Source organism: Myxine glutinosa, chromosome 11, assembly GCF_964187855.1.
Source record: "Myxine glutinosa chromosome 11, kmMyxGlut1.1, whole genome shotgun sequence".
Lineage (NCBI taxonomy): Eukaryota > Metazoa > Chordata > Myxini > Myxiniformes > Myxinidae > Myxine > Myxine glutinosa.
This window is the reverse complement of record NC_136271.1, coordinates 47466630-47494343: the sequence shown is the minus strand read 5'-3', so window position 1 is coordinate 47494343 and position 27714 is coordinate 47466630. Positions and strand designations below refer to the sequence as shown.

Below are 27714 nucleotides of genomic sequence, written 5' to 3'. Positions count from 1 at the left end.
TAATCTGGTGGTGAAAGAAGGCCGCATTCCAGTGGATTGGGAACTGTGTACCCTCATCCCTCTATAGAAGGGGAAAGGTGACCCTCTGGAGTGTGGCTCGTACCGAGCAATAAAGTTATTGGAGCATGGAATGAAGGTATTGGAAAGGGTGTTGGAGAGGAGGATAAGGAAGAAGGTGAAGATCGACGAAATGCAGTTTGGACTTATGCCAGGAAGAGGAACGACAGACGCGCTCTTTATTGTGAGGCAGTTGCAGGAGAAGTACATGAAGAAGAGGAAGAAGTTGTTTCTTGGGTTTGTTGATCTGGAGAAAGCATTCGATAGGGTTCCACGCGAGGTACGAAGTATTGACATGGGCATTGAGGAAGTTAGGAGTGGACGAATGGTCAATCAGAGTGGTGATGGCAATTTTCCAAAAGAGCGCGCACAGCTGTAAGGACAAAGGACGGGACCAGTGGTGAGTTTGAGGTGAAGGTGGGAGTGCATCAGGGGTCGGTACTAAGTCCACTACTATTTGTAGCTGTGATGGAGGTGCTGGCTCAGAACGTAAAGGATGGTTTACCGTGGGGGTTGTTGTGTGCAGATGATCTGGTGTTGATTGCGGAAAGTATGGATGGACTGAAGGAAAAGATGAACAAGTGGAAGGAATGTATGGAGACAAAAGGTCTGAAGGTGAATATCGGAAAGACGAAGGTGATGGCAAGTGGTAAAGCATGTGGTGAGGTGGAAAGAACTGCGAAGTGGCCGTGTGCTGTGTGCAGGAAGGGTGTCGGAGTGAACTCCATTCAATGTACAATGTGCGCTGAGTGGGTTCATCAAAAATGTAGTGGTTTGAGAGGGTCATTAACCAGTGTGGCAGCTACATTCAAATGTAAGGTGTGCACAGAGGGAGCTGCAGATGGAGGAAATGTTGAGTTGGATCTTGGAGACGGCGTGAAGCTGGAAGGTGTGAAAACATTTTGTTACCTAGGAGACATGCTGAATGGAGAAGGTGGATCAGACTCGGCAACGGTTGCTAGAGTGAGATGTGCATGGAAGAAGTTTCGGGAACTGAGTGGCGTGCTGATGAGGTGGGGAGTGTCGTTGAAGCTGAAGGGAAAGGTGTATGCTGCATGTGCGAGAAGTGTTATGATTTATGGGAGCGAGACATGGGTAATGAACGTCGAGCAGCAACGAAGGCTGGAAAGGGTGGAAATGCGAATGGTTCGGCGGATGTGCGGAGTATCGTTGAGAGAGACGAAGACAAATGATGAATTGCGAAAGATGATGGGAATAGAGCCTGTGATTGATGCTGTGAAGAGGAACAGGTTGAGATGGTTTGGTCATGTGTTGAGGAAGGATGAAAGTGACTGGTTGAGAAGAGTGATGGAAATGCATGTAGAAGGAAGTAGAGGACGGGGAAGACCGAGAAAGACTTGGCTAAAGATGGTGGAAGAAGAAATGCGGGCAAGGGGGTTAACAAGGAGAGATGCAGAAAATAGGGCAAAATGGAGAAGATTGTCATGGGGACCGCAAGGCTAACCCCCGCTCTTGCAGGGAAAAATGGCCTGAAAATGCATGTTGTTGTTGTTGTTGTTGTTGTTGGTCGTGTCTCGGGTCATTTTCCTGCCAAAGGGTCATGAATTAGGCTTTTGCTGCATATGGGCAAGCACATCTGTCTTGCTCCTGCAGGTCACAACAAGGATGTCCTGTTATTGGTGTAAAGACATCGGATGCATCATCTACCTGTCATGTCACCCTTTTGTCTGACCACCAACGTGGACCATTCTTGCCATCAAAGTACTATTTTGATGGCCCATTTAATGTCACAGACCATGGAAGGCAATGGGTCAAAGTGAGGAGTTGAGTGAGAAGTTTCCCTCCAATTGCATTCTTCACAACAGTAAACACCCACAGGCCACAGGTGGTTATCAAAATTCCTCTCCTCCATATTGATGTGAAACATTTTGCTAAATTCCCCTATCTGGTAAAAGTAATCATCTTCCATCGACATTCATGATGTTCCTCATCTCAAAATCAATCTTAATACCTTCTTTGATTGGTTGGTTCTGTCACTGACACAACGGTTCTTGCAACTCACTCCAAATATCATCATTCCTTCTCACTCCTCCTCCCAAGACCCTACCTAAGTATTTATACCAATTCAGTTAATTATATTCATGGTATACTGGTATAATAGTGCCTCTTTACTCAACCTCATGGATAAGTGAAAACAGCGACATCTGAATTTCATATTGTACCTTGATCTATTATACATAGTCACACTAGTTTGTGCAACACATGACAACTCGTCGCATCGATATTTCATAGATGACCTTAAAGACCATCATCCACTTCTTAAGACAAGGACAATTTCAATGTCCTGGAGTTGAAGTAGAACGACACGGCGATAACATCAAACACCATTCCCCAGTGTTTCGGTACCTGCGTGGTGTCCACAGGGATGGGGGTGAACGCATCCTGACGTAGGGAGTAGGTCGGCCCTAAGAGATCCCTCACACCTTTGTGGTCCAACTTGTATTCCTTTATGGGCTCGATGCGCATGCGTTCCTTGGGTAGCAAGGCCTCATAACACGGTGCGTAGCCGGGAGGAGGAAGGAAGCGAAACTCTCCATGCCGCCCACCAAGAAGAAAGCGCACCCTGAGGTAGGCCAAGGAAATTGAAGTCAGATCAGCGAGTGTATAACATTTCCTCACGTCCTCAAACAGGAAGGATAAGGTGTTTGAAATGATACTATGATGATTGGTGTGTAGCTTTCGATGCTCTGGTTCCTCTTAAGGTCTAATTGAGTGAAATGGAAGTCACAAAGTCTGCATCGCGATTGTCATGTTGTAATAGAGCTCGGCAACTCACTTAATGCCAGCGGAGAAGCTAACAACCGGAAAGAAGAGACCATCGGTGTTGAAGTTCTCGAACATGCCTTGCACGGGCTGCCCATTTATGCGAAAGGAAATGGATGGAATGTTTAGATCCAGACAGCAGCTCACGACGTCCTCTGCCGTTAGTGTGTGCTGCCCAGGCCAGGATACAAACCGTGACACACGTCCTGATCGGGCAACAACGATAACGTAAAGGTAAGGGACTGTTTGACTCGTGTTAGTACAAGTACTCACCGAGGGATAAACTGAAACTCTTTTTGTAATAACATAACCCACATAACCTGATAATACACACGTCGCATCAGGTAAAGGTAATGCAAATATCATGTTCATTTACACCCTCCACCCACCCCAATCGTTTAAAAAGTCTAATTTTAATCCTGAATGGCCCTGACCCCCCCTCTGTTTAAAAAGTCTAATTTTAATCCTGAATGACCCTGACCCCCCCTCTGTTTAAAAAGTCTAATTTTAATCCTGAATGGCCCTGACCCCCCCTCTGTTTAAAAAGTCTAATTTTAATCCTGAATGACCCTGACCCCCCCTCTGCAACTCCCTAACCATAAACCGATATTTTTGACACAAACAGGACGCCACTGGAGGCATTATGTTTTTGTTTGTCGTCTCTACTCTCTACATTGAAACAAATGGCATCTCAAAAGGAAAGGAGAAAGCATCTGACAATGCAAAGCCCGTCCGCGTCCATTTTATATTCAGACTTCTTCTTCTTCTGTATGCTAAACATGACGAAAAAGAGCTAAAATATATCACAAAAAATTTATGGTTTTAGGCGACCTTGACCTTTTGACCTCAAAAGCAAAAGGCTTCAGTGACAATTTGCAAACAATGCTCAAATTTCAAGTCAATCGGATGGAAATTCGACGTTGTCTTTGACCTTTCGACTTCAAAATAAGCGGCTACTATTGTTTTATTGGTAAAGAAATTCAGTGACCCAATATGCAAATTCTTAATGAGTCAGGATAATCAGATAGAAATTGATGATTTTATGTGACGTCGACCTATGACCTTTTAACTTTTGACCAAATTATTAATTTGCCGTTTTCCATATTCTCAAAATAAGGCTTTGTTGAAAATTTGATGACAAAAGCTCAATTGGCAAAAAGGTTACGGCCCAGACAGACACACAGACACACACACACACACACGATTGCAAAACCCCATCTCCTGCTGCTTAAGGGACAGGCTAATAGTAGTTTAGTGTCATTAAGTGTCACCAAGGCATTATCGCACAATCAACTTCCATAAGCTAAACGCTCTTTCACCTACCTCATTCTCATCCACCCTCTCTGAAAAAATGTCCACTTCTCCCTTCATTGACCTCCACACCCCTTCCGACCTCACTGACTACTACAACCACACTCTCTCCTCCTGCCTTGACCAGCTTGCGCCTGTAAAAACCAAAACAGTTTCTTTCACCCATTCTGCTCCCTGGTTTACCCCTGAACTCCACCTGATGAAAACTCGTGCTCGCCAACTTGAAAGACTCCGCAATAAAACGGGTCTCACAGTTCACTCCCAAGCCTACAAGGACCACATACAACACTACAAAGATGCCCTCTCCCGCGCCCGCTCTGCCTACTACTCTCAAATTATCCACTCTGGCTCCGGAAACCCAAAAGCACTCTTCTCGACAATAAACAAACTCCTCCGCCCCCTGAACACCACCACCCAGTCATTCACAGTAGACAACTGCATCTCCTTCCTCTCTTTCTTCCAACGCAAAATTGACAACATCTACAACAGCTTGACCACCGCCGCACCCGCTCCCCCTCCAACCACCTGCCCCCCCTTGTCCTGCCATCCCCTGTCTCGGTTCTCCCCAATCTCTCCTACTGACCTCTCTGAACTCCTCATAGGAATGAAAACTGCCACCTGCACTCTTGACCCCATCCCCTCCAGCTTTGTCAAAGCCTCCCTCCCTGCTCTCTCTCCACTTATCATTGCAACAATAAACTCCTCCCTGTCTACAGGCATCGTCCCACCTTCCCTCAAAATTGCTGCTGTTACCCCCATTCTAAAAAAACCTGGTCTAAACCCTGACACCCTAAACAACTTCAGACCCATCTCCAACCTACCCTTTCTGTCAAAAGTTTTGGAACGCGCTGTAGCCACTCAACTCAAACATCATCTCTCTGCCAATAACTTGTATGAAACATTCCAATCCGGATTCCGCTCCAACCACAGTACTGAAACTGCTCTCCTCAAAATCACCAACGACCTTCTCCTCTCCTCTGACGCTGGCAACCTCAACATTCTCGTCCTCCTCGACCTCAGCGCTGCCTTTGACACCATCGATCACACTATCCTCCTCACCCGACTTGAATCCACCTTTAACGTCACCGGCACTGCCCTCTCTTGGATTAAATCATACCTCTCTGACAGATGCCAGTTCATCTCCATCAATAACTGCAAATCCCCCACTGCTCCCCTCCCCCAAGGTGTCCCCCAAGGTTCAGTTCTTGGCCCCCTCCTCTTCATCCTTTACCTGTCCCCGCTCGGTCACTTAATCCGCCGTCATGGTCTCCAATTCCACTGCTTCGCTGATGACATCCAGCTTTTCATCTCCACCAAGTCCGTCTCCACCGACACCCACTCTATCCTGACAAACTGCATCACTGAAATAAAATCCTGGCTTCAAATCAACTTCCTCAAGCTTAACTGTGATAAATCTGAAATAATCATCATTGGCCCAAAAACGCTCACAAAATCCACCCATAACTTTGCCCTCAACATCGACGGTATCCCAGTATCCACCTCCCCTCACATCCGGAATCTTGGCGTCATCTTTGACCAAACCCTTTCCTTCGACAAATACACTAAACAGATCACAAAGTCAGCCTTCTTTCACCTGAAAAACATTGCCCGTCTCCGCTCATCCCTCTCCTCCACGGCTGCAGAAACCCTCATCCACGCCTTCATCACCTCCCGTCTGGACTACTGTAATAGCCTCCTCTATGGTTCACCCTCAAAAATCACCAATAAACTCCAATACATTCAGAACTCCGCTGCCCGTCTACTCACTCATTCCCGGACCCGTGACCACATCACCCCCGTCCTTTACAAGCTTCACTGGCTCCCCATCCCCCAGAGAATCCAGTACAAAATCCTCCTCTTGACATACAAAGCCCTCCATAACCTGGCCCCATCCTACCTGGCTGACCTCCTCTCCAGACACACTCCCACCCGCAACCTCCGCTCTGCTGGTACCAACCTCCTGACCCCCTCCATCCGGACCAAATTCAGATCCTGGGGGGACAGGGCCTTCTCCATCGCTGCTCCCACCCTCTGGAACTCACTACCTCACACCATCAGAGACTCCTCCTCACTCACCACATTCAAAACATCACTAAAGACCCACCTGTTCAACGCTGCATTCAACATTCAACCCACAGCATTTAACCCCTGACTATCTCTTCTCCTTCTCCCTCCTTTTGCTTTAAATATTTCCCTATTGATTCTTGTCTTGTCTTTTTGATTCTTGTCTTATATATATGCCGTATATCGCTGCTGTTTGTTTTCTTGATTCTTGTCTTTTTGCAATTGTTGTTTTCATGTATTGTTATGCATTATGTTTTCCACTCTGTCAAAGCGCCTTTGGGCTTCTGGAAAAGCGCTATACAAAATAAATGAATTATTATAATTATTATTAAAAGCTTAATGCATGTGGCCTTGCGTTTACATAATGGAGACAAATAAAAGAGTCAAAGGTTAGCCTGACATCACTTACAAATGGGTATTTTATATGAACAGCTTTCTGCCTTTTTATAATAGACTAGCAGAAGTACCCGGCGTTGCCGGATGGGGGACAGGGGGAGGGGAGGTGGGTTGGGGGGAGGGAAGAGGGGGAGGAGAGAGGGGGGAGAAGAGGGGGAAGGGGTAGGGGGGAGGGGTAGGGGTGAGTGGGCGGAAGGAGGGGAAGGGGGAGGGAGGGGGGAAGGGGAGGGGGAGGAGGGAAGGGGAGCGGTGGAAGCAGGAGTGGAAGGGGGTTCATATATATGCTGGTGGGTGATGCCGATCAGGAAGAAGAAGAAGCCGTACTACCAACTTTGTACACTTCCGGAATTGTTTGATTTATTTGTGTTCAAATGTCTGGTGATTGTTTTGTATTTATTTATGCGAATGTGTACTTGTATATAACTGTCATTAATTTAAAAAGGCTTCGGCACGAGAGCGATTTTTTTTTAACTCCAAAAAAAATCTTCTTTTTTTTCATAATTTTTTTTTTTTTGGCCTAAACACTCCCAGGCACTCACTGATGAACCTCTGAAAGTTTGACGAAGATCTGTTCAGCCATCTCTGAGAAAAATGGCGACACAGACACACAGACAGACGGACATCTCTATTATATAGTAGATTATCTGCAACAAGAGGGCAGAAATATTATAAGCGTGACATGAATACATTTGGTAGGCTTTGCCGTTGATCATTGTATGTCTCATAGAAGAGCTTGTACTTGTATTACATGCGTGTAACATGTTTGTTACATGCATGCATAGGAAACTCAAAAATTGAGAACAAGGACATTAAGGGACATCAGTGAATAATCCCATGAACCATGTGGACACTAGTAGACATTGGACAAATGAACACGTACATCATGAGATTTGATCCTAGAATCCAAGCACAATGAGTTATGTGCTCAGATGGGAATGCCAAATTGGACAACCCTGACATGTATTAGTTTGTGGAGTATAAAGACCCCTGTATCTCATGAAAGTAGGCAATTGTATCTGGACCATTAATTGTTACAAAAGTATAAAACTATCTTAAGTCCGTACAAAAACGATAGTAACTCAACATCTACATTCGTAAACATCGAGCATCGTCAACGTACCAGACCACAAGTATAGCCCATCAAAGCCGTACGAGTAGAGGTCGTCTCCAACACCGCTCCCTCCCCAACCCTCACCCCCACCCGGGTAAGGTGCGTAACCCTCATTGGTCGCCCAGCCCACACGCAGGTGCGTTGCTTCGTAAGTCACAAATGGCTCCGCATGGTCTACGACCAGTTCATAATACCAGCGACGATACTGGGAAGAGCCTTCACAAGTACCCACAAATATGTGAGGACGCATGCTACGAGGGGCAAAGTTTACAAGAGCATCACGTAGGCGTTAGTAGCATGAACATAATCGATCGAGATATTCAGAAACTATTCAGGAAACAAAACATACAGATCCCAATGTTCATTTTATCCCCCATTGAAGCTCAAAAGAGCCAGCAACTGGCACGACTGATGCCGAAGCCCACGCACCTGGTCACGTCGTTCACGAGTCGGGTTTGCAATAGCAAGTCTCGGCTGGGAAGCAAGTTCTCACAAATGAGGTTCTGGTTGGTTCGTACCGCCACGCCGTTGCACACGCACAGAGAGTGCAGCACATCGAGGATCTGCCGGACCCCATTCAGTTCGGTTTAAGATCATTTACACCAAACAATGCAAATCAACTTATAATACACAATGCTTTCAGATCTCTTAAAGACGAGTTCCATTCAAAGTGCAACTTAAGAGAGTCCACCATTGCAAATGCTCGACTCCATTGCGTACTCCATGGAAGACCAACTGACCTTATGGTTCCGGCCATGTTTGTCGAGCAGGTATATGATGGATTTGATGTGTCCCTCCTTGATGATGTTCAATGCTTCGGGGCTTTCCAAGAGTACACAGTGTAGAACCTCCAGAATTCCTGAAAATGGAATTGGCTCGGTCAATGACAGAGTTAAAAAAAAACAAACCACAAACTATGCAAATATGAAATGAACAGCTTTATAGGATGATAAACATACATCACAAGTAACATATGTCAAAACCACATGACCAGGAGGCCAGACTTCACAAAGCAGTACCATGGACCACGAGCAACTTGCTTCCTTTTTGGGAGTGAAACTATGTAAACCTGACTTCTAGATGCATCCATCCTAGGAGTGAAACTATGCGCTCATGGCTGCTGGTGACATCCTTCCTGAGAGTGAAACTATGCGCTCATGGCTGCTGGTGACATCCTTCCTGAGAGTGAAACTATGCGCTCATGGCTGCTGGTGACATCCTTCCTGAGAGTGAAACTATGGGCACCTGACTTCTAGATGCATCCATCCTAGGAGTGAAACTATGCGCTCATGGCTGCTGGTGACATCCCTCCTGGGAGTGAAACTATACGCACCTGACTGCTGGTTGCATCCATCCGAGGAGTGAAACTATGCACTCATGGCTGCTGGTGACATCCCTCCTGGGAGTGAAACTATACGCTCATGGCTGCTGGTGACATCCTTCCTGGGAGTGAAACTATGGGCACCTGACTGCTGGTTGCATCCATCCGAGGAGTGAAACTATGCGCTCATGGCTGCTGGTGACATCCTTCCTGGGAGTGAAACTATACGCACCTTGCTGCTGGTTGCATCGACCCTAGGAGTGAAACTATGCAGTGACACCTGCAGGTTAGGGCGGGAATTTGGAATTTGCCCAGTGCACAATGGATACCTCTTTTCAAAAGTTACAGTCGAATCTTTAAATTGCACGTGTATATTAGCACATGAGAACAGGTAGCTTAGAATCTCCCTCTGAAGGACAACTCCATTACACTTAATGATTCAACGCCTTACCTGCAAGGTATCAGTATGACTTTATCACGGGTTGAGAATAGATCGCAGAGTAAACAGCTGAAAGGGGTCTACACTACCTCTGGGTTATCCTATCAGCCTTTTAGACTGATTTATTATAGAACATGATATTTAAAGGGAGAAAATAACAAGGGCATTAAATAGACAAATAAAAGGAACTGTCGGAAGACTAAAGATAGTTAATCTCAGGCCATTCGTAGCTGTTGAAGTTAAAGATCATTGAAATTTTCAAGTAACCTCAAGATAAATAACAAAAATCTCAATTTTTTGCTGTCGTCTCTCTTCGCAAGTGCTCTTTTTCCAGACACTCATTCAAAAGAAAAATTAGAAAGAAATACCAGTTAAAAAAATACAAAAGAGTGCTCAATGTGGGAGTAATCCTAAAATATTGTTAGTTATAAAATTACAGGAATTTCATCATTATTAGAGGGAGAAAAACAGCCGACATTGAAATATTTGAACATGTTTTTACAAAGGTTTCGAGAAATTAATTTGAATACAAAAAGTGTGAGCATGAAAGAGTGCAATAAGACCAGAGGAGGCTTCCAGGCGGTCCAGCTTGCTGATGAGCCAGTCGAGCGAATGAGAAAACTGCGCACATGTGCCGTGATTCCCACGGATGAGGGCGGCTGTGAAACACACACACACACACACACACAATAGTACAAGTTACTTTATAAAGTCATTGCAAACGGTAACAATACTTGCAATGGTCCTACAGATGGAGATCCAAAAAGGCAGCTAATTGAAGGAAAATCCAAAAATAAATAGTCGTTTGGAAATTTCATCACACTAGATAAGAAGCACCTGCTCCCCACTGGACCCTCCATGGGGTCATATTATTATCTTTAACATTACTAATACCATAGTAGAGTACCAAACCTACGGGTGATCATGTTCCAAGCGTACAACACATTCTTCTGGCACGTCCCTTTATTTGGGTGGTGTGGTGTATAGGTAACAGACCGATGCCTCAATCGCTACCAAAAAATACAATTAACCCAGGTTATGTCTATGAAGTGCAAAGATGCGTAATGCTTATGTGCATAAACAATACATTGTGGCTTTATAGGTCATATCATTCCAATTGCACCTCCTCACCCCGACGGAAGAAAATGGCACGATGGGTGAAAATGAATAAATTCAATGCTTGATGGAATCAAATGAAGCATTCACATGCACAGCTTCAGGGTGCTCTCATGAATCCCTGAAAGTGTCAGCTTCAGCAATTTCACCAGGAAGGTGGTCAAATCCTCTTGGAGTAGTAGATGATACATACATACATACATACATACATACATACAGAACATACAACATACATACATATACACATCCATACATACATCTACATACATACATACATGCATGCATACATACAACATACATACATATACACATACATACATACATCTACATAAATACATGCATACCTACATATAGCATACATACATATACAAACACATACACATACACATACACATACATACATCCACACACATACATGGGCCTGGTGTTCGCTTAACGGTTAGGGTGCAGCTTGGGATCCTAGGATCCTGAATTTGAATCCCGGTCGATCGTTGAATTAACACCAGGGGGGTTGACTCAGCCTGTCATCCTTCCGAGGTCGGCAAATTGAGTACCAGCTTGCTGGTAATTGGGGCACTGCATCAGCAGCACAAATGCGTTTCCAGAAAAATGATGCAAACCAGCAGCTACAGGCTGCATACAAAACAACAAACACATACATACATACATGCATACACACACACACAAACACACACACACACACACATACAGTTGCTCCATTATGCAGATGTGAGGTTGGCACTCGCAGTTTTCATTCAACATTAAAAATATATTATTATTAATCAGAACAACAATTGAGGAACACTCTGAGGTCCACTACCCTGACAATGTGAGGAGGATGTTGAGGCGTACCGAGCAGGGCGTACAGCGCGTTCAAGATCTCCTTCCACGCCTCGCCTGCCTCCTCATTGACTGCCTCGGTGAAGTGAGCGGCGCTGTTGTACTGATTCAGGCGGTCGATGCAGTCCCGAACCAATGTGATCATGCTCTACACGAAGTGAGATAAACGTAGAGACACTTCACAGCACATGACGTCCAAAATCTGACTCGACTCATTCATGACAAGAGTGCAGATGTGGGAAAATGATAACCCACTTTAACGTCAGCTCAACAAAGGTCTACCCGAGAATTCCTTTAGATCTCTACATTGTAGGTGTGCAGTCATACCTCCTCTTGAAAAAGGTTCTGGCGGTTGCGGAGAGACCGAAGATGGGTCTGTTTTTCCTCATGGGGCAGGACGTCTAGTGGTGGACGGAAATAGACGATGAGGTCTTGTAGACTCTGCCGCAGGGCGTCGAATGGAAGCTGGACCTTTTGGGGACGCATTTTCGAGTGCAGCGTATCCAGGCCGCTGTTGTGATGTGTCAATTAGCATACGAGATGTACATGGATCAGAACATGGGAATAATTATCATCATACCCAGGCTGTTAATAATAATCATTATAATAAAATGATACACCTTGCCTATGTAGACTAAGCTAGGAGGAGCGGTTGGAAATCTTGAAACATCTGATAGAGATGTTTTAAGATAATGAAGGGTGTGGACAAGAGAGATGAAGTGGAGTTTTTCAACAGAGTGGACAGTGTTAGGACTGGGGGCCATAGCTTGAGGGTAAAGAAGATGAGAGTTCGGATAGTTATATATTAAGGGAGGGGTCTTTCAGTCAGAATGTTTTTTGCGTGGAATGGTCTCCTCGGAAAGGGTGGTTCTCTGTGGTTCCAAATGTGGAAAGGGTGGTTCTCTGTGGTTCCAAACCAAATGTGGTTCTCTGAGGGCCTTTCACTCACTCACCGCAGGCAGGTAGGTGGTCTTTATGTCTTCTACCGACTCCTCTCCGGCCTTGCACCCCCAACTCTCTCTGTGCTCTGTCCCCCAAATATTCCTACAGGTCGCACAAGATCTGCCAGCAACCCTCTTATGGTTAAACTGCCGAAATCTCGGCTCTCTGCTCACCTTCACTCCTTCATTCCCCTTTTCTCTTGCCTCTGTAACAAACTCCCTCACTCCCTTCAATCCCACTCCTCCCTCCAGGTCTTTAAAACAGCTGTTCACCACCATCTCTTATCTTCCCCCATCCAAAACCTTGATCTTTTCTACCCCCACTAATTCACCCCAGATCCACCTTCTTTGAAATTCCAACTTCTTTCCTGGAAGTCCTGGCAGTGTCCATATGTTTTATACCTCTCCCACCGCCCCCTTCCCATGCCCCCCCCCCCCAAAGCCCTCGCCCTCTCTCAGATCTCTCCATGTCTCCATGTCTCTCGGTCCCTGCTCTCAAATGTTGTGTTTGTGTCCTTCCCCCTCTCTCCCCATCTTGTCTACCGCTCCCGATGTTATATGTTTTATGTGTCGGTTTGTCTTTCTGTGTGATTAATGTTCGCTCTTTCACGAGCCTCGATCTTGGATACAAAAAAAAAAAAAAAAAAAAAAAAATGTCTTTGGACCGTGGGCCAACGCTGCGCCATCCCCACTCCACTTCCGGGGATTTTTTATGGTGGTGTTCTCTGGATACGATAGAGTGTACGTCATCAGATTATGTACATCAAGTCGGGAGTTCTTTCCAAATGTGGTGCCATTGATATAAAGCTGTTTCCACAATGTCAAATCCCAATAGAGCAGATAACCACGCACAAATCTGGATTAGGGCATACTAGGTGAGTCCAGGTGTACTATCCCCAGATGGTCATGGTTGGCGTGTGCTGGATACACACCAGCACTTAGCGGTACTGGTACATCCGTGTACGCCGTGGAGCACCAATGCCACAAAAACCTGTGGATGTGCTGGTGCAAACAGGCTCCAGTGAGGAGCTGCAACATTAGCAGGAAGCGAAAACGGTAGAATTTGACAGATGTTATTACCTCCGCCATTAGCAATGGTCGGAGGTTATGTTTTCACCCCTGTCTGTTTATTTGTTTGTGTGCGTGATATCTTAAAAAGTTGTGGAGGATTTGGATGAAATTTGGTGGACGGTTTGAGCGCGTGTCAAGGACGAATTTATTCGAATTTGATGAATATCCGGATCCGGATCCGATAATTTTAAAGTGATTCTGCACCATTGAGAGACATGGCCAAGAAACATACATAGCACAATATCTCAAACAGACGTGGACGGAATTGGACGAAACTTGGTGGACAGGTTGGTTGTTTGACAGAAACGAATTGATTTGATTTTGGTGAAGATCTGAATCTGGATCCAGATAAGAGATTTTTTTAAATTTTAAGTGATTCGTCACCATTGAGAGATGGGTCAAAAACGACATATAGCATGATATTTCAAAAGAGTTGAGGATGGATTATGACAAAACTTGGGGGGATGAGTTGGTTGGGTGACAATAACAAGCCGATTCGATTACGGATCAGGTCTGAATACAGATCTGGACTATCGGTCGGATAGAAAACATAAACCTTTCAGCCTGGCGAGTGCCGTTCTAGTTGTTGACAATACCAAAGCGGTCTTGAAGACCTAGCGAGCAAGTGTCTGTTGCACACACCTGTTGAAGGTGTTGAAGAGACCGGTGGTGCTGCGGATGATCCGTGCCGTGCGTGAATCCTCCGCACGTGAGCGTGACAGCATCAATCCATCGTCCATGTGACCCTCGGCATGGAGAATCGCCTGTGTGGGGTCAAACGCCGGGGTAATGTGTGTGCTGTCCCATGGCGCTCCATTTACACTCGCATTTCTTCCACCATTGAGTCAAGCTCCAACAACTGCATTAATGCATGTGGACTTTATTAAATTATTTCAATAGATTTAAAACAAGTACAAAAAGTTTTAATTAAAACAAAAGCCGCGTCGATGTTACACAATGCCTAGATGCAGCTGTGCCTATAACGTCGATGTTATAGGCACAGGACATTCCTATTGATTCGATTACTTGATGTTATTTTTGTGCAAAGTGAATATATATCTCGGCAATTTCCCGTGTGTGGCGACGAATTTTTAATATATCTCGGCATTTTCCCGTCTCTTATTTCGGGCGGTGTATGACTGACCATGCCGCGATATAAAAAATATATATCTCGGCATTTTCCCGTCTCTTATTTCGGGCGGTGTATGACTGACCATGCCACGATAAAAAATTTTAAAATCTCAATGGACTTGAAGTTACAGGCCTTTGAGAATTCATTTCGTTCTATAAAGGGCAACTTCCATCGGATTTTCTTCCCATTTTTTTTCAACCGAGTCTAAAACTATGTTAGCGACTGTGAAAAATGAAATGATATATCGAATTTGATTTGAAATAAAACTGTGTGAGAGAGGAAGACACCGCGGGCCTACAAAACAGGCCTCAAAGCTATGCGAGTTAATAAAATGGTGGATATTTGTTTATATGAAGCCTCTCCCACAATGGGTGGAGCTATGGTTCCCAGAATGGGTGGAGCTTTGAGGTTTTGTCTTCTCTGCAAGAACAAGAAGAACAAGAAGAAGAACAACAACAACAGCAGCAGAGGGCACTCTATGACCAGCGTCTTGCGACGCGGCTAAAAAAAAAGATTATAAATATGCAAATTAAGATAACTAGCTACCTTTGTATCCCCTCCAGTGAGTGGCAAATCTGAGTTGCTTCATTCTTTCATTCATTTTGCCATAAATATAACATACTAGTTCAATCAGCGAACCTTTAATATAACTTTGCAGTAGCACTGTTGGAGATCATTTACATATTACATCGGCAAAAGTTTTCCTTTCCCAACTCTCCTCTCCCCCTTACTCTTTCATATCTCCGAACACTATTTTCCTTTCTTCTTCTTCCGTTTTGTGCTTTAGTCAGTGTTCTATTCCTCAATCTGCCCTCCTCTCCAGGATGTACATAGTATGCAACGAGACGTTTTTCACTAAAATTCTGTACAAAAGGAATTCTGAGCCGGAGGACAGGATCTCAGTATACAAGGTAAGGATTTATTCCGGTAAGGTTTTAGTCAATCATGTACACGAGCAAAAATGGTGACTTTTTGTAAATAGTTGCATGAAAGTCATTGCCATTTGAATAACTTCGAGAACATTTCATACAAGATTCTTTCCTGCGATAGGAATCTGAATATGACGAGGTCTCATTGAAAACTTGGATACGTTAACCAGTCATGGGCCAGTGAAACGTCACACATTGTCAAAAAGGTGCATGTGTATCGAAATTGAAATGTATATTGAAATATGTGTTGAAAGTGTATCGAGTGTGCTTTAATTCAAGTCACCTTGCGGATTTGAATTCCAAGGCGAGCAGACTTGGAATCCAGGGCTTGGTAGGTGAGCCAAAGACCAGTATCCACATGTTGTACAATGCAGGCTGACTCTCCATATTTAATCTCCGGAGGACCCATCCCGTCTATGTCTCGCTTAGAGCCCGAGTCCAGCTTTTCCTGGTGGGGAAAACAAGTTACTCTTGATTCACTAAGACACAGTAATGGTGTTGTGATGGAGTGCTTGCGTAACAACTCTCATCTGATAACATGATACCAGAATGGATATGAATAGTCAGAGCAACAAGAAGTGGATGTGGAAAACAAGAGAAACGTCATTTATTTTGTCTGTTCTGTACATTTTGGCAATCCTTTCAGAGATCATGGAGAGGTGTGAGAAACACTTCTTTCTTTTTCTTTTTTTTTTTTTCTTTTTTTTTACAGGATCTAAGGCTCGTAATGGAGCACACATACACACACACACACACACACACACACACACACACACACACACACACACACACACACACACACACACGGTTACACATTTGAGCAAAACACACGAATAGATGATAAATAAATAAATAAAGGACAAAGGGTGCATTTCCAACTGAAATAATTGAACCATCAAAGGTAATATATATGAATTCAAAACTTCATCTATCTATAATTCCAGTAATCTCTGTGTGTATGTTTGTATGTTTGTATGTCTGTGACCGCTGTTTCTCGACAACCACGGGTCCGATATACTTTAAACTTGCCAGGAAAATTGCTGGGGACCCGAGGATGTGCCTTTTCAAGGTTTCATATTAATCGGACAAGTAGTTACCGAGCTATGTCCAAAAAACGATTCAACCAATCAGAGAGCAGCGAGCTATCACGTGTGCCGAACGTGCCGAACAGACTCTGCCTCGGACGGCACATTTGAGAGCGTATTCATTTATTTCACGTTGGCAAACTATGTTGGCGTTAAACTATGTTTTAAAACTAATTAAAACTAATTTGCGATTCTTTCGCTTTCCTGCGCGTTTGTGCACGCTATGGCGATTTCTTTACCAAACTCCGCAAGCCGTTCGCTTTGGACCAAACCATTTCATGTAAATAGAGGGGGGGGGGGATTGTCACCGTACTCGCAAGCCGTTCGCTTTGGACCAAACCATTTCATGTAAATAGAGGGGGGGGATTGTCACCGTACTCGCAAGCCGTTCGCTTTGGACCAAACCATTTCATGTAAATAGAGGGGGGGGATATAATTTTAGATATATATATAGTACGGGCATGCCCTAGTCTATCTATAATTCCAGTAATCTCTGTGTGTATGTATGTATGTATGTATGTATGTATGTATGTATGTATGTATGTATGTCTGTGACCGCTGTTTCTCGACAACCACGGGTCCGATATACTTTAAACTTGCCAGGTATATTGCTGGGGACCCGAGGATGTGCCTTTTCAAGGTTTCATATTAATCGGACAAGTAGTTACCGAGCTATGTCCAAAAAACGATTCAACCAATCAGAGAGCAGCGAGCTATCACGTGTGCCGAACGTGCCGAACAGACTCTGCCTCGGACGGCACATTTGAGAGCGTATTCATTTATTTCACGTTGGCAAACTATGTTGCCGCTATGTTGGCGTTAAACTATGTTTTAAAACTAATTAAAACTAATTTGCGATTCTTTCGCTTTCCTGCGCGTTTGTGCACGTTATGGCGATTTCTTTACCAAACTCCGCAAGCCGTTCGCTTTGGACCAAACCATTTCATGTAAATAGAGGGGGGGGATTGTCACCGTACTCGCAAGCCGTTCGCTTTGGACCAAACCATTTCATGTAAATAGAGGGGGGGGATTGTCACCGTACTCGCAAGCCGTTCGCTTTGGACCAAACCATTTCATGTAAATAGAGGGGGGGGATATAATTTTAGATATATATATAGTACGGGCATGCCCTAGTCTATCTATAATTCCAGTAATCTCTGTGTGTATGTATGTATGTATGTATGTATGTATGTATGTATGTATGTATGTATGTCTGTGACCGCTGTTTCTCGACAACCACGGGTCCGATATACTTTAAACTTGCCAGGTATATTGCTGGGGACCCGAGGATGTGCCTTTTCAAGGTTTCATATTAATCGGACAAGTAGTTACCGAGCTATGTCCAAAAAACGATTCAACCAATCAGAGAGCAGCGAGCTATCACGTGTGCCGAACGTGCCGAACAGACTCTGCCTCGGACGGCACATTTGAGAGCGTATTCATTTATTTCACGTTGGCAAACTATGTTGCCGCTATGTTGGCGTTAAACTATGTTTTAAAACTAATTAAAACTAATTTGCGATTCTTTCGCTTTCCTGCGCGTTTGTGCACGTTATGGCGATTTCTTTACCAAACTCCGCAAGCCGTTCGCTTTGGACCAAACCATTTCATGTAAATAGAGGGGGGGGATTGTCACCGTACTCGCAAGCCGTTCGCTTTGGACCAAACCATTTCATGTAAATAGAGGGGGGGGATTGTCACCGTACTCGCAAGCCGTTCGCTTTGGACCAAACCATTTCATGTAAATAGAGGGGGGGGATATAATTTTAGATATATATATAGTACGGGCATGCCCTAGTCTATCTATAATTCCAGTAATCTCTGTGTGTTTGTTTGTCTGTGACCGCTGTTTCTCGACAACCACGGGTCCGATATACTTTAAACTTGCCAGGTATATTGCTGGGGACCTGAGGATGTGCCTTTTCAAGGTTTCATATTAATCGGACAACTAGTTACCGAGCTATGTCCAAAAAACGATTCAACCAATCAGAGAGCAGCGAGCTATCACGTGTGCCGAACGTGCCGAACAGACTCTGCCTCGGACGGCACATTTGAGAGCGTATTCATTTATTTCACGTTGGCAAACTATGTTGGCGTTAAACTATGTTTTAAAACTAATTAAAACTAATTTGCGATTCTTTCGCTTTCCTGCGCGTTTGTGCACGCTATGGCGATTTCTTTACCAAACTCCGCAAGCCGTTCGCTTTGGACCAAACCATTTCATGTAAATAGAGGGGGGGGATTGTCACCGTACTCGCAAGCCGTTCGCTTTGGACCAAACCATTTCATGTAAATAGAGGGGGGGGGATTGTCACCGTACTCGCAAGCCGTCCGCTTTGGCTTTGCGAATGGACCAAACCATTTCATGTAAATAGAGGGGGGGGATATAATTTTGTACGGGCATGCCCTAGTTCCATTAAAATTGACTAACGCAGTGCCACAAAATCTAACGAACACAAGTTTGTTTTATTTTACCCACATCACTACAGAACTTTGACAAAGCGTGACAAGCGAGACCAAATCAGAATAAAACTGACCTTGGATAAGCGAAAACAGAATGCCGTCGATGACACGTTCGCCTGCTTTCTGTCAACGAGGCGGAGCACGCGGTCATCGCCAAGACCCAGGTAGAGGCCGGTCGTCACGTGACGCAGTCGGAATGGTTGACCCCAACGTACGTGGTTCCCACTCCAACTGTTGGTGGAAGGAGGATGAAATAAATTATTATCTGAGAGATATTAATTGGTTAAAAACAATAATACCACTCTCCCACTAAGCTTCACCCCTTAAGTGACATATTTTGGGTGTGACCTTGTGACACCTACATCCAATATAAAACGATGTAATATAATGAAACTATGTGTTCCATTTTATTCTACATTGTCTGAGGCCCATTGAAGAGTCCAGGACAAGGACGTGACAAGGCATCAATGTTTACATCGTTTTATATTGGATGTAGTGAATTGATACATTTGATACGTGAATTGATACATTCGTAAATAATTAATAATTGGACACATAGTGCATTGTACACAGTACATCGTATACAGTATACAGTACATTGTGGCGGACACGAAAGCTCACTGGCGTGAGGGCATCATTCCACGCACCAAGTGGGCGGCGGCCACGCCCGAGGGGTAGGCGTGGCCGCGGGATATACACCGGGCGCGCAGCCCGGAGCGCGCCAGTGCTACAGTGAACTCTTTTAATAAAGACACTTAAACTTACCGCGTTGTCCGCTTCCTTCTTATTGTACAAGTAAGCGCGCATAGCACCGCGCTTCATTTGGTGACCCTCCGACGTTGGATCAGCCGTCGCTGACCGACCGAATACGCCATCGCAATGGCAAACAACGCGGTTACGATCAAACTCCCCGAGTTCTGGGAGACGCAAGCTGAAGTATGGTTCCTGCAGGCGGAAGCCCAGTTCCGACTTCGAGGCATCACAGTGGACGAGACCAGGTACTGCCACGTGGTCGCCTCCCTCGGGCCCGGCACGGCCGGCCGTGTCGTGTCGGTCCTGAGGAACCCACCGGCCGATGGCAGGTACGAGGCGATCAAGCGTCTCCTCCTCGCCACGTTCGGCCTCACGGTGGACGATCGGGCCGACCGCCTCCTGGACCTCCCCGAGCTCGGTGACACGCGACCGTCGGTCCGCATGGACCATATGCTGTCGTTGTTGGGCAACGAAACCCCGGACGCTCTATTCCGGGCGTTGTTTCGATGCCAGCTGCCGGCACGAGTCCGCCTCACGTTGGCCGGTTCTGCGACGATGGAACCCCGGGCTCTCACTGCCGAGGCCGACAGGTTCTTCGCGGCTTTGGTCACCCAGGCGAGTTTTGGCGCGGCCATCGCGGCTATCGGGGCTGATGCTGATGCTGACCCTGATGCTGATGCACCACACCTCGTGGATCTCGAGGCTGATGCGCATTTCGTGTCCGCCGCCACGCCCCGCCCACCGCTGCCGCCACGGAGAAAACCGCGGCCTCCGCCGCCTTCGCCGCAAACCTGGTGTTTTTTCCACGCCAAGTTCGGCCACAAGGCTCGGCAATGTCGCCCACCGTGCTCATTCGGCAGGTCGGGAAATGCCCGGGCCGGCCCTCGGTAGTGGCACTGAGCGCCGGCCGTGCAAACAGCCTACTGTTCATCACGGACACCTTATCCGGGCGCCGTTACCTGTGCGACACGGGAGCGTAGGTGAGTGTCGTTCCCGCCGGTACGTCCGACAAGCAGTTCGCGGGCCGGGGCCCCACGCTGCTTGCCGCCAACGGTACGTCCATTCGCACGTACGGAAAACGCTGCCTTTCTCTGCGGTTCGGAGGGCAGGTTTTCCGGTGGTCGTTCGTCACTGCCGACGTGCCTATGGCACTGCTCGGCGCGGACTTCCTCTGTGCCAATGGCCTGTTGGTCAACGTAAAGCACAGAAGGCTTGTCCAGGCTGAGACGTTCAGCTCGCTCGCGTGCGCGCTGCCCGCCTCGTTGAGCAGCTCCCGGAGCGGCTCATCGAGCGGCTCGCCGAGCGGCTTGCTGAGCGGTTCGGTTCCGGCCAGGTTCATCTGTACGCTTCCGGCAGCGAACTAATTCACCCGCCTCCTCGCCGGCTTCCCGGCCCTCACACGGTCCACCTTCTCGGCGGGGGCCGTCAAGCACGGGGTGGAACACCACATCCCCACCGCCGGGCCACCGGTCTACGCCCGGGCACGCCGCCTCGAGCCGACGAAGCTCGCCGTAGCTAAAGCGGTTTTCGCTACGCTGGAGCGGCTCGGCATCGTGCGGCGCTCCGAGAGTGCTTGGGCATCGCCGCTTCACATCGTGCCAAAGCCCAGCGGGGGATGGCGACCGTGCGGGGACTACCGGCGCCTCAACGACGCCACCACCCCCGACCGCTACCCCATCCCCCACATCCAGGACTTCTCCGCCCGGTTGGCGGGCATGTCCTTCTTTTTGAAGGTGGACCTCATACGCGGCTACCATCAGGTCCCCGTCAGGCCGGAGGACATCCCGAAGACGGCTGTCATCACGCCGTTCGGGCTTTTCGAATTTCTTCGGATGCCCTTCGGTTTGAAGAATGCGGCTCAGGCGTTCCAGCGACTAATGGACAGCGTCTTGCGCGACTTGGATTTCGTCTACGTCTACCTGGACGACATCCTCGTCGCCAGCGCGTCCCGCGAAGAGCACCTTCACCATCTCCGCACGCTCTTCGAACATCTGGGCCAGCATGGCCTCATCGTGAACCCCGCCAAGTGCCGGGTCGGCGTCGCCGACATCGAATTTTTGGGGCACCGCGTCACCAGGCACGGGGCCGTCCCCCTACCGGCCAAGGTGGAGGCGGTGAAGGGGTTTCCGCGCCCCCGCACGATCAAGGGGCTCCAGGAGTTCCTGGGCATGGTGAACTTTTACCATCGGTTCCTACCCCGCATCGCCCAGCTCCTGCGCCCCTTACACGATGCCCTCCGGGGGAAGCCGGGCAAAGGTGACGTTACCTGGACCGAGCAGATGGACGCGGCGTTCGTCGGCGCAAAGCTCGCCTTGGCCAACGCCACCATGCTCGCGCACCCGGCGCCCGATGCACTGATCGCCCTCACCACCGACGCCTCGGACTACGCGGTGGGCGCGGTGCACGAGCAATGGGTGTGTGGTGCTTGGCAACCGCTGGCGTTCTTCAGCCGGCAGCTTCGCCCGCCCGAACGCCGCTATAGTACCTTCGACCGCGAGTTGCTCGGGCTTCACCTGGCGGTCAGGCACTTCCGCCATCTGCTGGAGGGCCGTGCGTTCACGGCCTTCGTCGACCACAAGCCGCTGGTTTGCGCGATGGGCAAGGTCGCCGAGCTGTGGTCGGCCCGGAAACAGCGTCACCTCGTGGCCGTGTCCGAATATACAACGGACATCCGGCACGTCGTGGGGAAGGACAACCCAGTGGCGGATTGCCTTTCCCGGTCCGTCACCCACGCAGTCCACCTTGGCATCGACTATGCCCGGATGGCAGCGGACCAGGCCGCCGACCCCGGGGTCCAGGCCCTGCGGACTGCCGTCATGGGCCTCCGCGTCAACGAGGTGCCGTTCGACGGCGCCCTCTTGTGCGACGTCTCCCTCGGGCGGCCTCGCCCCATCGTGCCCGTGGGCTGGCAGCCCCAGGTTTTTGACGCCATCCACGGCCTGTCCCACCTGGGCACGAAGGCCTCCCAGAGGTTGGTCGCCGACAAGTTTGTCTGGCATGGCCTCCGGAAGGCCGTCCGCGGCTGGACCAGGACGTGCCTCGCGTGCCAGCGTGCAAAGGTGCACCGACACACCCAGGCCCCCTTGGCCCCGTTTACGGTGCCGGAACGTCGGTTCGACCACGTTCACGTGGACCTGGTGGGACCTCTGCCCCCCTCGCGGGGTTTCACCCATGTCCTCACCATGGTGGACCGCACCACCCGGTGGCCGGAGGCCGTGCCTTTGGCGGCGATGACGGCGGCGGACGTCGCACAGGCGTTCATCGCCACCTGGGTCGCCCGGTTCGGCACCCCCTCGGACATCTCGTCTGACCACGGCCCCCAGTTCACCTCGGAGCTCTGGGGGGCGGTCGCGCGGGGGCTCGGGGTCCAGCTGCACCGAACCACGGCCTACCACCCCCAGGCCAACGGCCTGTGCGAGCGATTCCACCGCTCGTTGAAGGCCGCGCTCCGGGCCACCCTCCGCGACGGCGACTGGGTTGACAGGCTCCCCTGGGTCCTGCTGGGCCTCCGGACGGCACCCAAGGAGGACCTGCACGCATCCGCGGCGGAGTTGGTCTTTGGACAACCGCTGCGGGTGCCGGGCGAGTTCCTCCCCGACCCCACGGCACCTTGGTCCGCAGCGCAGGAGCGTTCTGCGCTGCAGGAGACCGCCCGGAGGTTCGCCCCGGTGCCGACGGCGCACCACGGGCACCCTCCTACACACGTCGCCCCGGAGCTTCGCACCGCGGAGTACGTCTTCGTCCGGCACGACGCCCACCGGACACCACTGCGGCCCCCGTACGACGGGCCTTTCCGTGTGCTGGAGACCGGGGTGAAACATTTCACCCTGGACATCGGCGGCACTCCTGACCGGGTCTCCATAGACCGCCTCAAGCCGGCCCACCTTGACGTGGACCACCCACCGCCGGTGGCTCGGTCCCCGCGCCGGGGCCGCCCCCCTGCGGGCGGACCCCGGCACCGCCCAGTACCGCCGGCACGCCGCCCCCCGATCCTGCACTCATCCTGGGTGCAGCCGGAGGCATCCCACCTGGCATCCCTGCACCCCGGACGCCGCCGGTCGCCAGAGGGCGCTTCGGCCGGGTCATCCGTTTGCCCCGCAAACTGGCCCTCCAGGTGCGCGGGAATTCTGGGGGGGTGCGTGTGGCGGACACGAAAGCCCACTGGCGTGGTGACATCATTCCGCGCACCAAGTGGGCGGCGGCCACGTCCGAGGGGTAGGCGTGGCCTCGGGATATACACCGGGCGCGCAGCCCGGAGCGCGCCAGTGCTACAGTGAATTCTTTTAATAAAGACACTTAAACTTACCGCGTTGTCCGCTTCCTTCTTATTGTACAAGTAAGCGCGCGTAGCACCGCGTGCTAAACTACACTGATTGTTTAAATCACATTGTTGATTCTTCTATATTAGGGTTTGAGTTTTATTCCATTTGAAGTTTGTCATTAAATAGAAGTCTTCTGCTTCTTCTTTTTCTTCCCCATTAATTTATCTTCATCATTTTTTTGGCGCTTTCATAACAGGGGTTTTTCATTTGACCTATGAACTACACAAATAGGCAAGTCCTCTTATCGGTTATTAACTATGGGGTGCAGCATTATGGAGAGTAGACCATGTTTGCCAGGCTTTAATTTCATTGTTTTATTTATATATATATATATATATATATATATATATATATATATATATCTGTAATTTGGCGCTCCAACGTAATGAGCGAACGTCATGACGTCATCGCCACGCATGTCCGCATTAGCTGCAAAGCTCCGGTGGGCCCATCTAGCAGTGCGGCATTACAGATGTTAAATTCAGATACTGTCACAAGTGTATGCAAAACTCACAGTTACCGACCTGGTTTCGCCCTTGTTGGGGCTTCATCAGGGCAACGCAGTGAATCCTGCATACACTTGTGACTCTGAAAACCTTTCGGTTATATATCACTCATTATGCGACTTCATACCATCAGTGGAGAACTGCCAGTAAGGTGTCCCATACAGCTAATGCTGCACCTTACTGGGAGCGACAAGCACCACAACTTTCAACTTTTTTTTCCCACAACTTTTTGAGATATCGTTTTTGGCCATATCTTCCAATGGTGAAGAATCACTTAAAAAATTATAGTATCCGGATCCGAATCCGGATCTTCACCAAAATATCATCATTTCGTCCTTGTCACATACGCTACATCTCTGCCAAATTTCGTCCGAATCTGTCCACAACTTTTTGAGATATCTTGTTCACAAACTGTCAAACAAAAAGACAGACGGGGGTGAAAACATAACCTCCATCCACCTTTGGTGGCGGAGGTAATTATATAAATGTATGAATGTTTTATTTACATATAATTATATAAATGTTATATACTAAATTATTAAATTTAATTAGTTAATTAAACTACTTAATTAAATTATAAATTATACAAACGTGTAATTTAAAAAAAAAAAATTGTATACACGATCGAGGCTCGTGTAAGAGCTAACATCAATCACAAAAAAGGACAAACGGACACACAATGCATATAATAAAGGGAGCGAGAGACAAGATGGGGAGATGGGGGAGAGGTAAGCACACAAGTACAACAGCAGAGAACAGGGACATCAGGAGATCTGTGGGAGGGAAAGGGCTTGGGGGGAGGAGGCATGGGAAGGCAGGGAAGGGGGGGGGTGGGAAAGGTGTAATTATATAAATGCATAAATGTTTTATTTACATGCAGTCTTGCATTCAATATTTAAGTCTATCGTCTTTCTGTGCATCATTGTCTTATTGGTCAGTTTCTTGAGAGAGTGAAATGGTGCCTTGAATCAGAACGTTGGAGGTATAATATGTGAACCAACCTTTGAGGATCCCTGAATTATTTGATAAATGTAGGTTTTCAGAAACCTTGGTGGGGTCGCAATGACCCGCATCGAATCACCTGGGCACCTTTTGGATGGCTCAAGGTGTGTATGATGGTGTGAGTGGTTAATGCTAGAGAGGTGATCCCTCCAGCTTTGCGTGGGTTGTTTTCTAGACATTTTATGTCTTTTTCTTCTTGTTAAAGCAAGGACAGTGTCCAAAATGAGTAAATGCTAGAATGAGTAAATGCGAGTTCCACCTTCACCTACAACAGTGAAGGATCTCATTCCTTACAATTTCCATTAAATAAAAAAAAGAATTTTTCGTTATCCATTTGGTCCATATACATATTATGTAAATAGAAATGGTAAATCGTCATCCCTCATTCCACTTCTTCATTTTGTAATTCTCCTTGTGTATCCCACTTTCACTCCCCTCCATTTACTTGGATCCCATTTCAATTCATTTTTCATCACCATCACCCCATAATCCTTTTACAAACCCATATTGCACACATAATATGTACAAGAACCACCTTTAGAGGCCATTTCCCCCCGCAGAGCAGGGGTTGTGCCTTTTTCGGGCACCTTGATCCCCTTTTTGAAGCAATGATTTACAGCCGGATGCCCTTCCTGCCACCAACCCTGTTAGTCACCTCTTGCGACACACAGGGAATTACCAGTGAGCTGGTACTCAATTTGCCGACCTCGGAAGGATGACAGGCTGAGTCAATCCCCCTGGCGTTGGTTCAGCAATCGACCGGGATTCGAACCCAGGATCCTATGATCCCAAGCCGCACCCTAACTACTAAGCCAACACCAGGCTCACACACATAATATGTACGTTAATAAAGGAAAAAAAGATGCAAAAGCACCGAAAAGGTGAGATAAAAAGCAAGACAATCATCTATATAATATTCTCTGTTGGTGAGTCTGTCTGTCTGTCTGGCCTCCCCCATTGAGTGAGTAGCTCCAACCATTCTGGAAGGGGCTTCAAAAACAAATCACCACCATTTTGTTTCCTCGCATTGCTTTGAGGCCTCTTTGTGAGGCCCACAGTTACTTACTCTCTCACACAGTTTTATTTCAACACTAATTCGATATCTCATTTCATTTTTCACAGTCGCTAACATGGTTTTAGACTCGGTTGCAAAAAACAGGGAGAAAATTCGATGAAAGTTACCGTTTATAGAAGAAAATGCATTTTCAAAGGCCTGTAACAATAAAATCCATTGAGACTCCCTCACAGCTTTATCTCGACTCTAAATCACCACCCAATTTCATTTTTATCGATGGTTTTAGACTCCGTTTCAGCAATAATTGAGAAAATTCATGCACAGACGGGAAATTGCCGAGACATTTTAAAAACTAGCGGCACGGTATATCATACACCACCCAAATAACACAAATGGGAAATTGCCGAGAGATGTTTATTCGTTCTTATTTTACAAGTTATGTTCACGTACACTTTATATGTTTATTTGAAATCTTTAATTTTAAAAATGGCATTTTGTATCATGTATGCTGCAACGAAAATAGACATTTTGGTTTTCGCAGGATAGCTGGGTGTATACACCGCCCATAAGACTTCCCTCTCTCCACCCCCCCCCCCCCCCCCCTCCCCCCAAGGACTTTTCCATTTGATGACAGTCGGCACGATTAAATGTTTCATTTAGACGTAGACACAATAAAAAGTCAGCAATGTGGGGAGAGGGGCAGAGCTTAGTTCACGTATCGCCACAGATGGGAAATTGTTGAGATATATTTTAAAATCGCGGCACGCTATATCATACACCGCCCAAATAATACAGAAGGGAAATTGCCGAGAGATATTTCTTTGTTTTTATTTCAGAAGTTATCATCATCATGCATGATTATTATACGGAAGTAAAGGTAGGAAGTAAAGGGGTGGAGGAGGGGAGGGGGTGGGGGTGGGGGTGGAGGAGGGGAGGGGGGTGGGGGGTGGAGGAGGGGAGGGGGGGGTGGAGGAGGGGAGGGGGGTGGGGGGTGGAGGAGGGGAGGGGGGTGGGGGGTGGAGGAGGGGAGGGGGGTGGGGGGTGGAGGAGGGGAGG

At 47.7% G+C, this 27714-nt stretch overlaps 1 protein-coding gene across 1 annotated transcript in view; it reads right to left on the bottom strand.

The window, feature by feature from the left end:
* Positions 1 to 27714, bottom strand: part of LOC137436654 (ryanodine receptor 2) — a 344268-nt gene that overhangs the window by 276042 nt on the left and 40512 nt on the right. The window contains exons 10-20 of the mRNA XM_078786637.1: positions 19135 to 19291; positions 15796 to 15960; positions 14094 to 14215; positions 11767 to 11950; positions 11452 to 11587; positions 10047 to 10142; positions 8464 to 8582; positions 8153 to 8286; positions 7733 to 7974; positions 2855 to 3047; positions 2425 to 2641 (exon numbers count right to left, since the gene is read on the bottom strand). Coding sequence (XP_078642763.1) covers positions 2425 to 2641; positions 2855 to 3047; positions 7733 to 7974; positions 8153 to 8286; positions 8464 to 8582; positions 10047 to 10142; positions 11452 to 11587; positions 11767 to 11950; positions 14094 to 14215; positions 15796 to 15960; positions 19135 to 19291 — 1765 coding nt within the window. The remainder of the gene's footprint in view (positions 1 to 2424; positions 2642 to 2854; positions 3048 to 7732; positions 7975 to 8152; positions 8287 to 8463; positions 8583 to 10046; positions 10143 to 11451; positions 11588 to 11766; positions 11951 to 14093; positions 14216 to 15795; positions 15961 to 19134; positions 19292 to 27714) is intronic.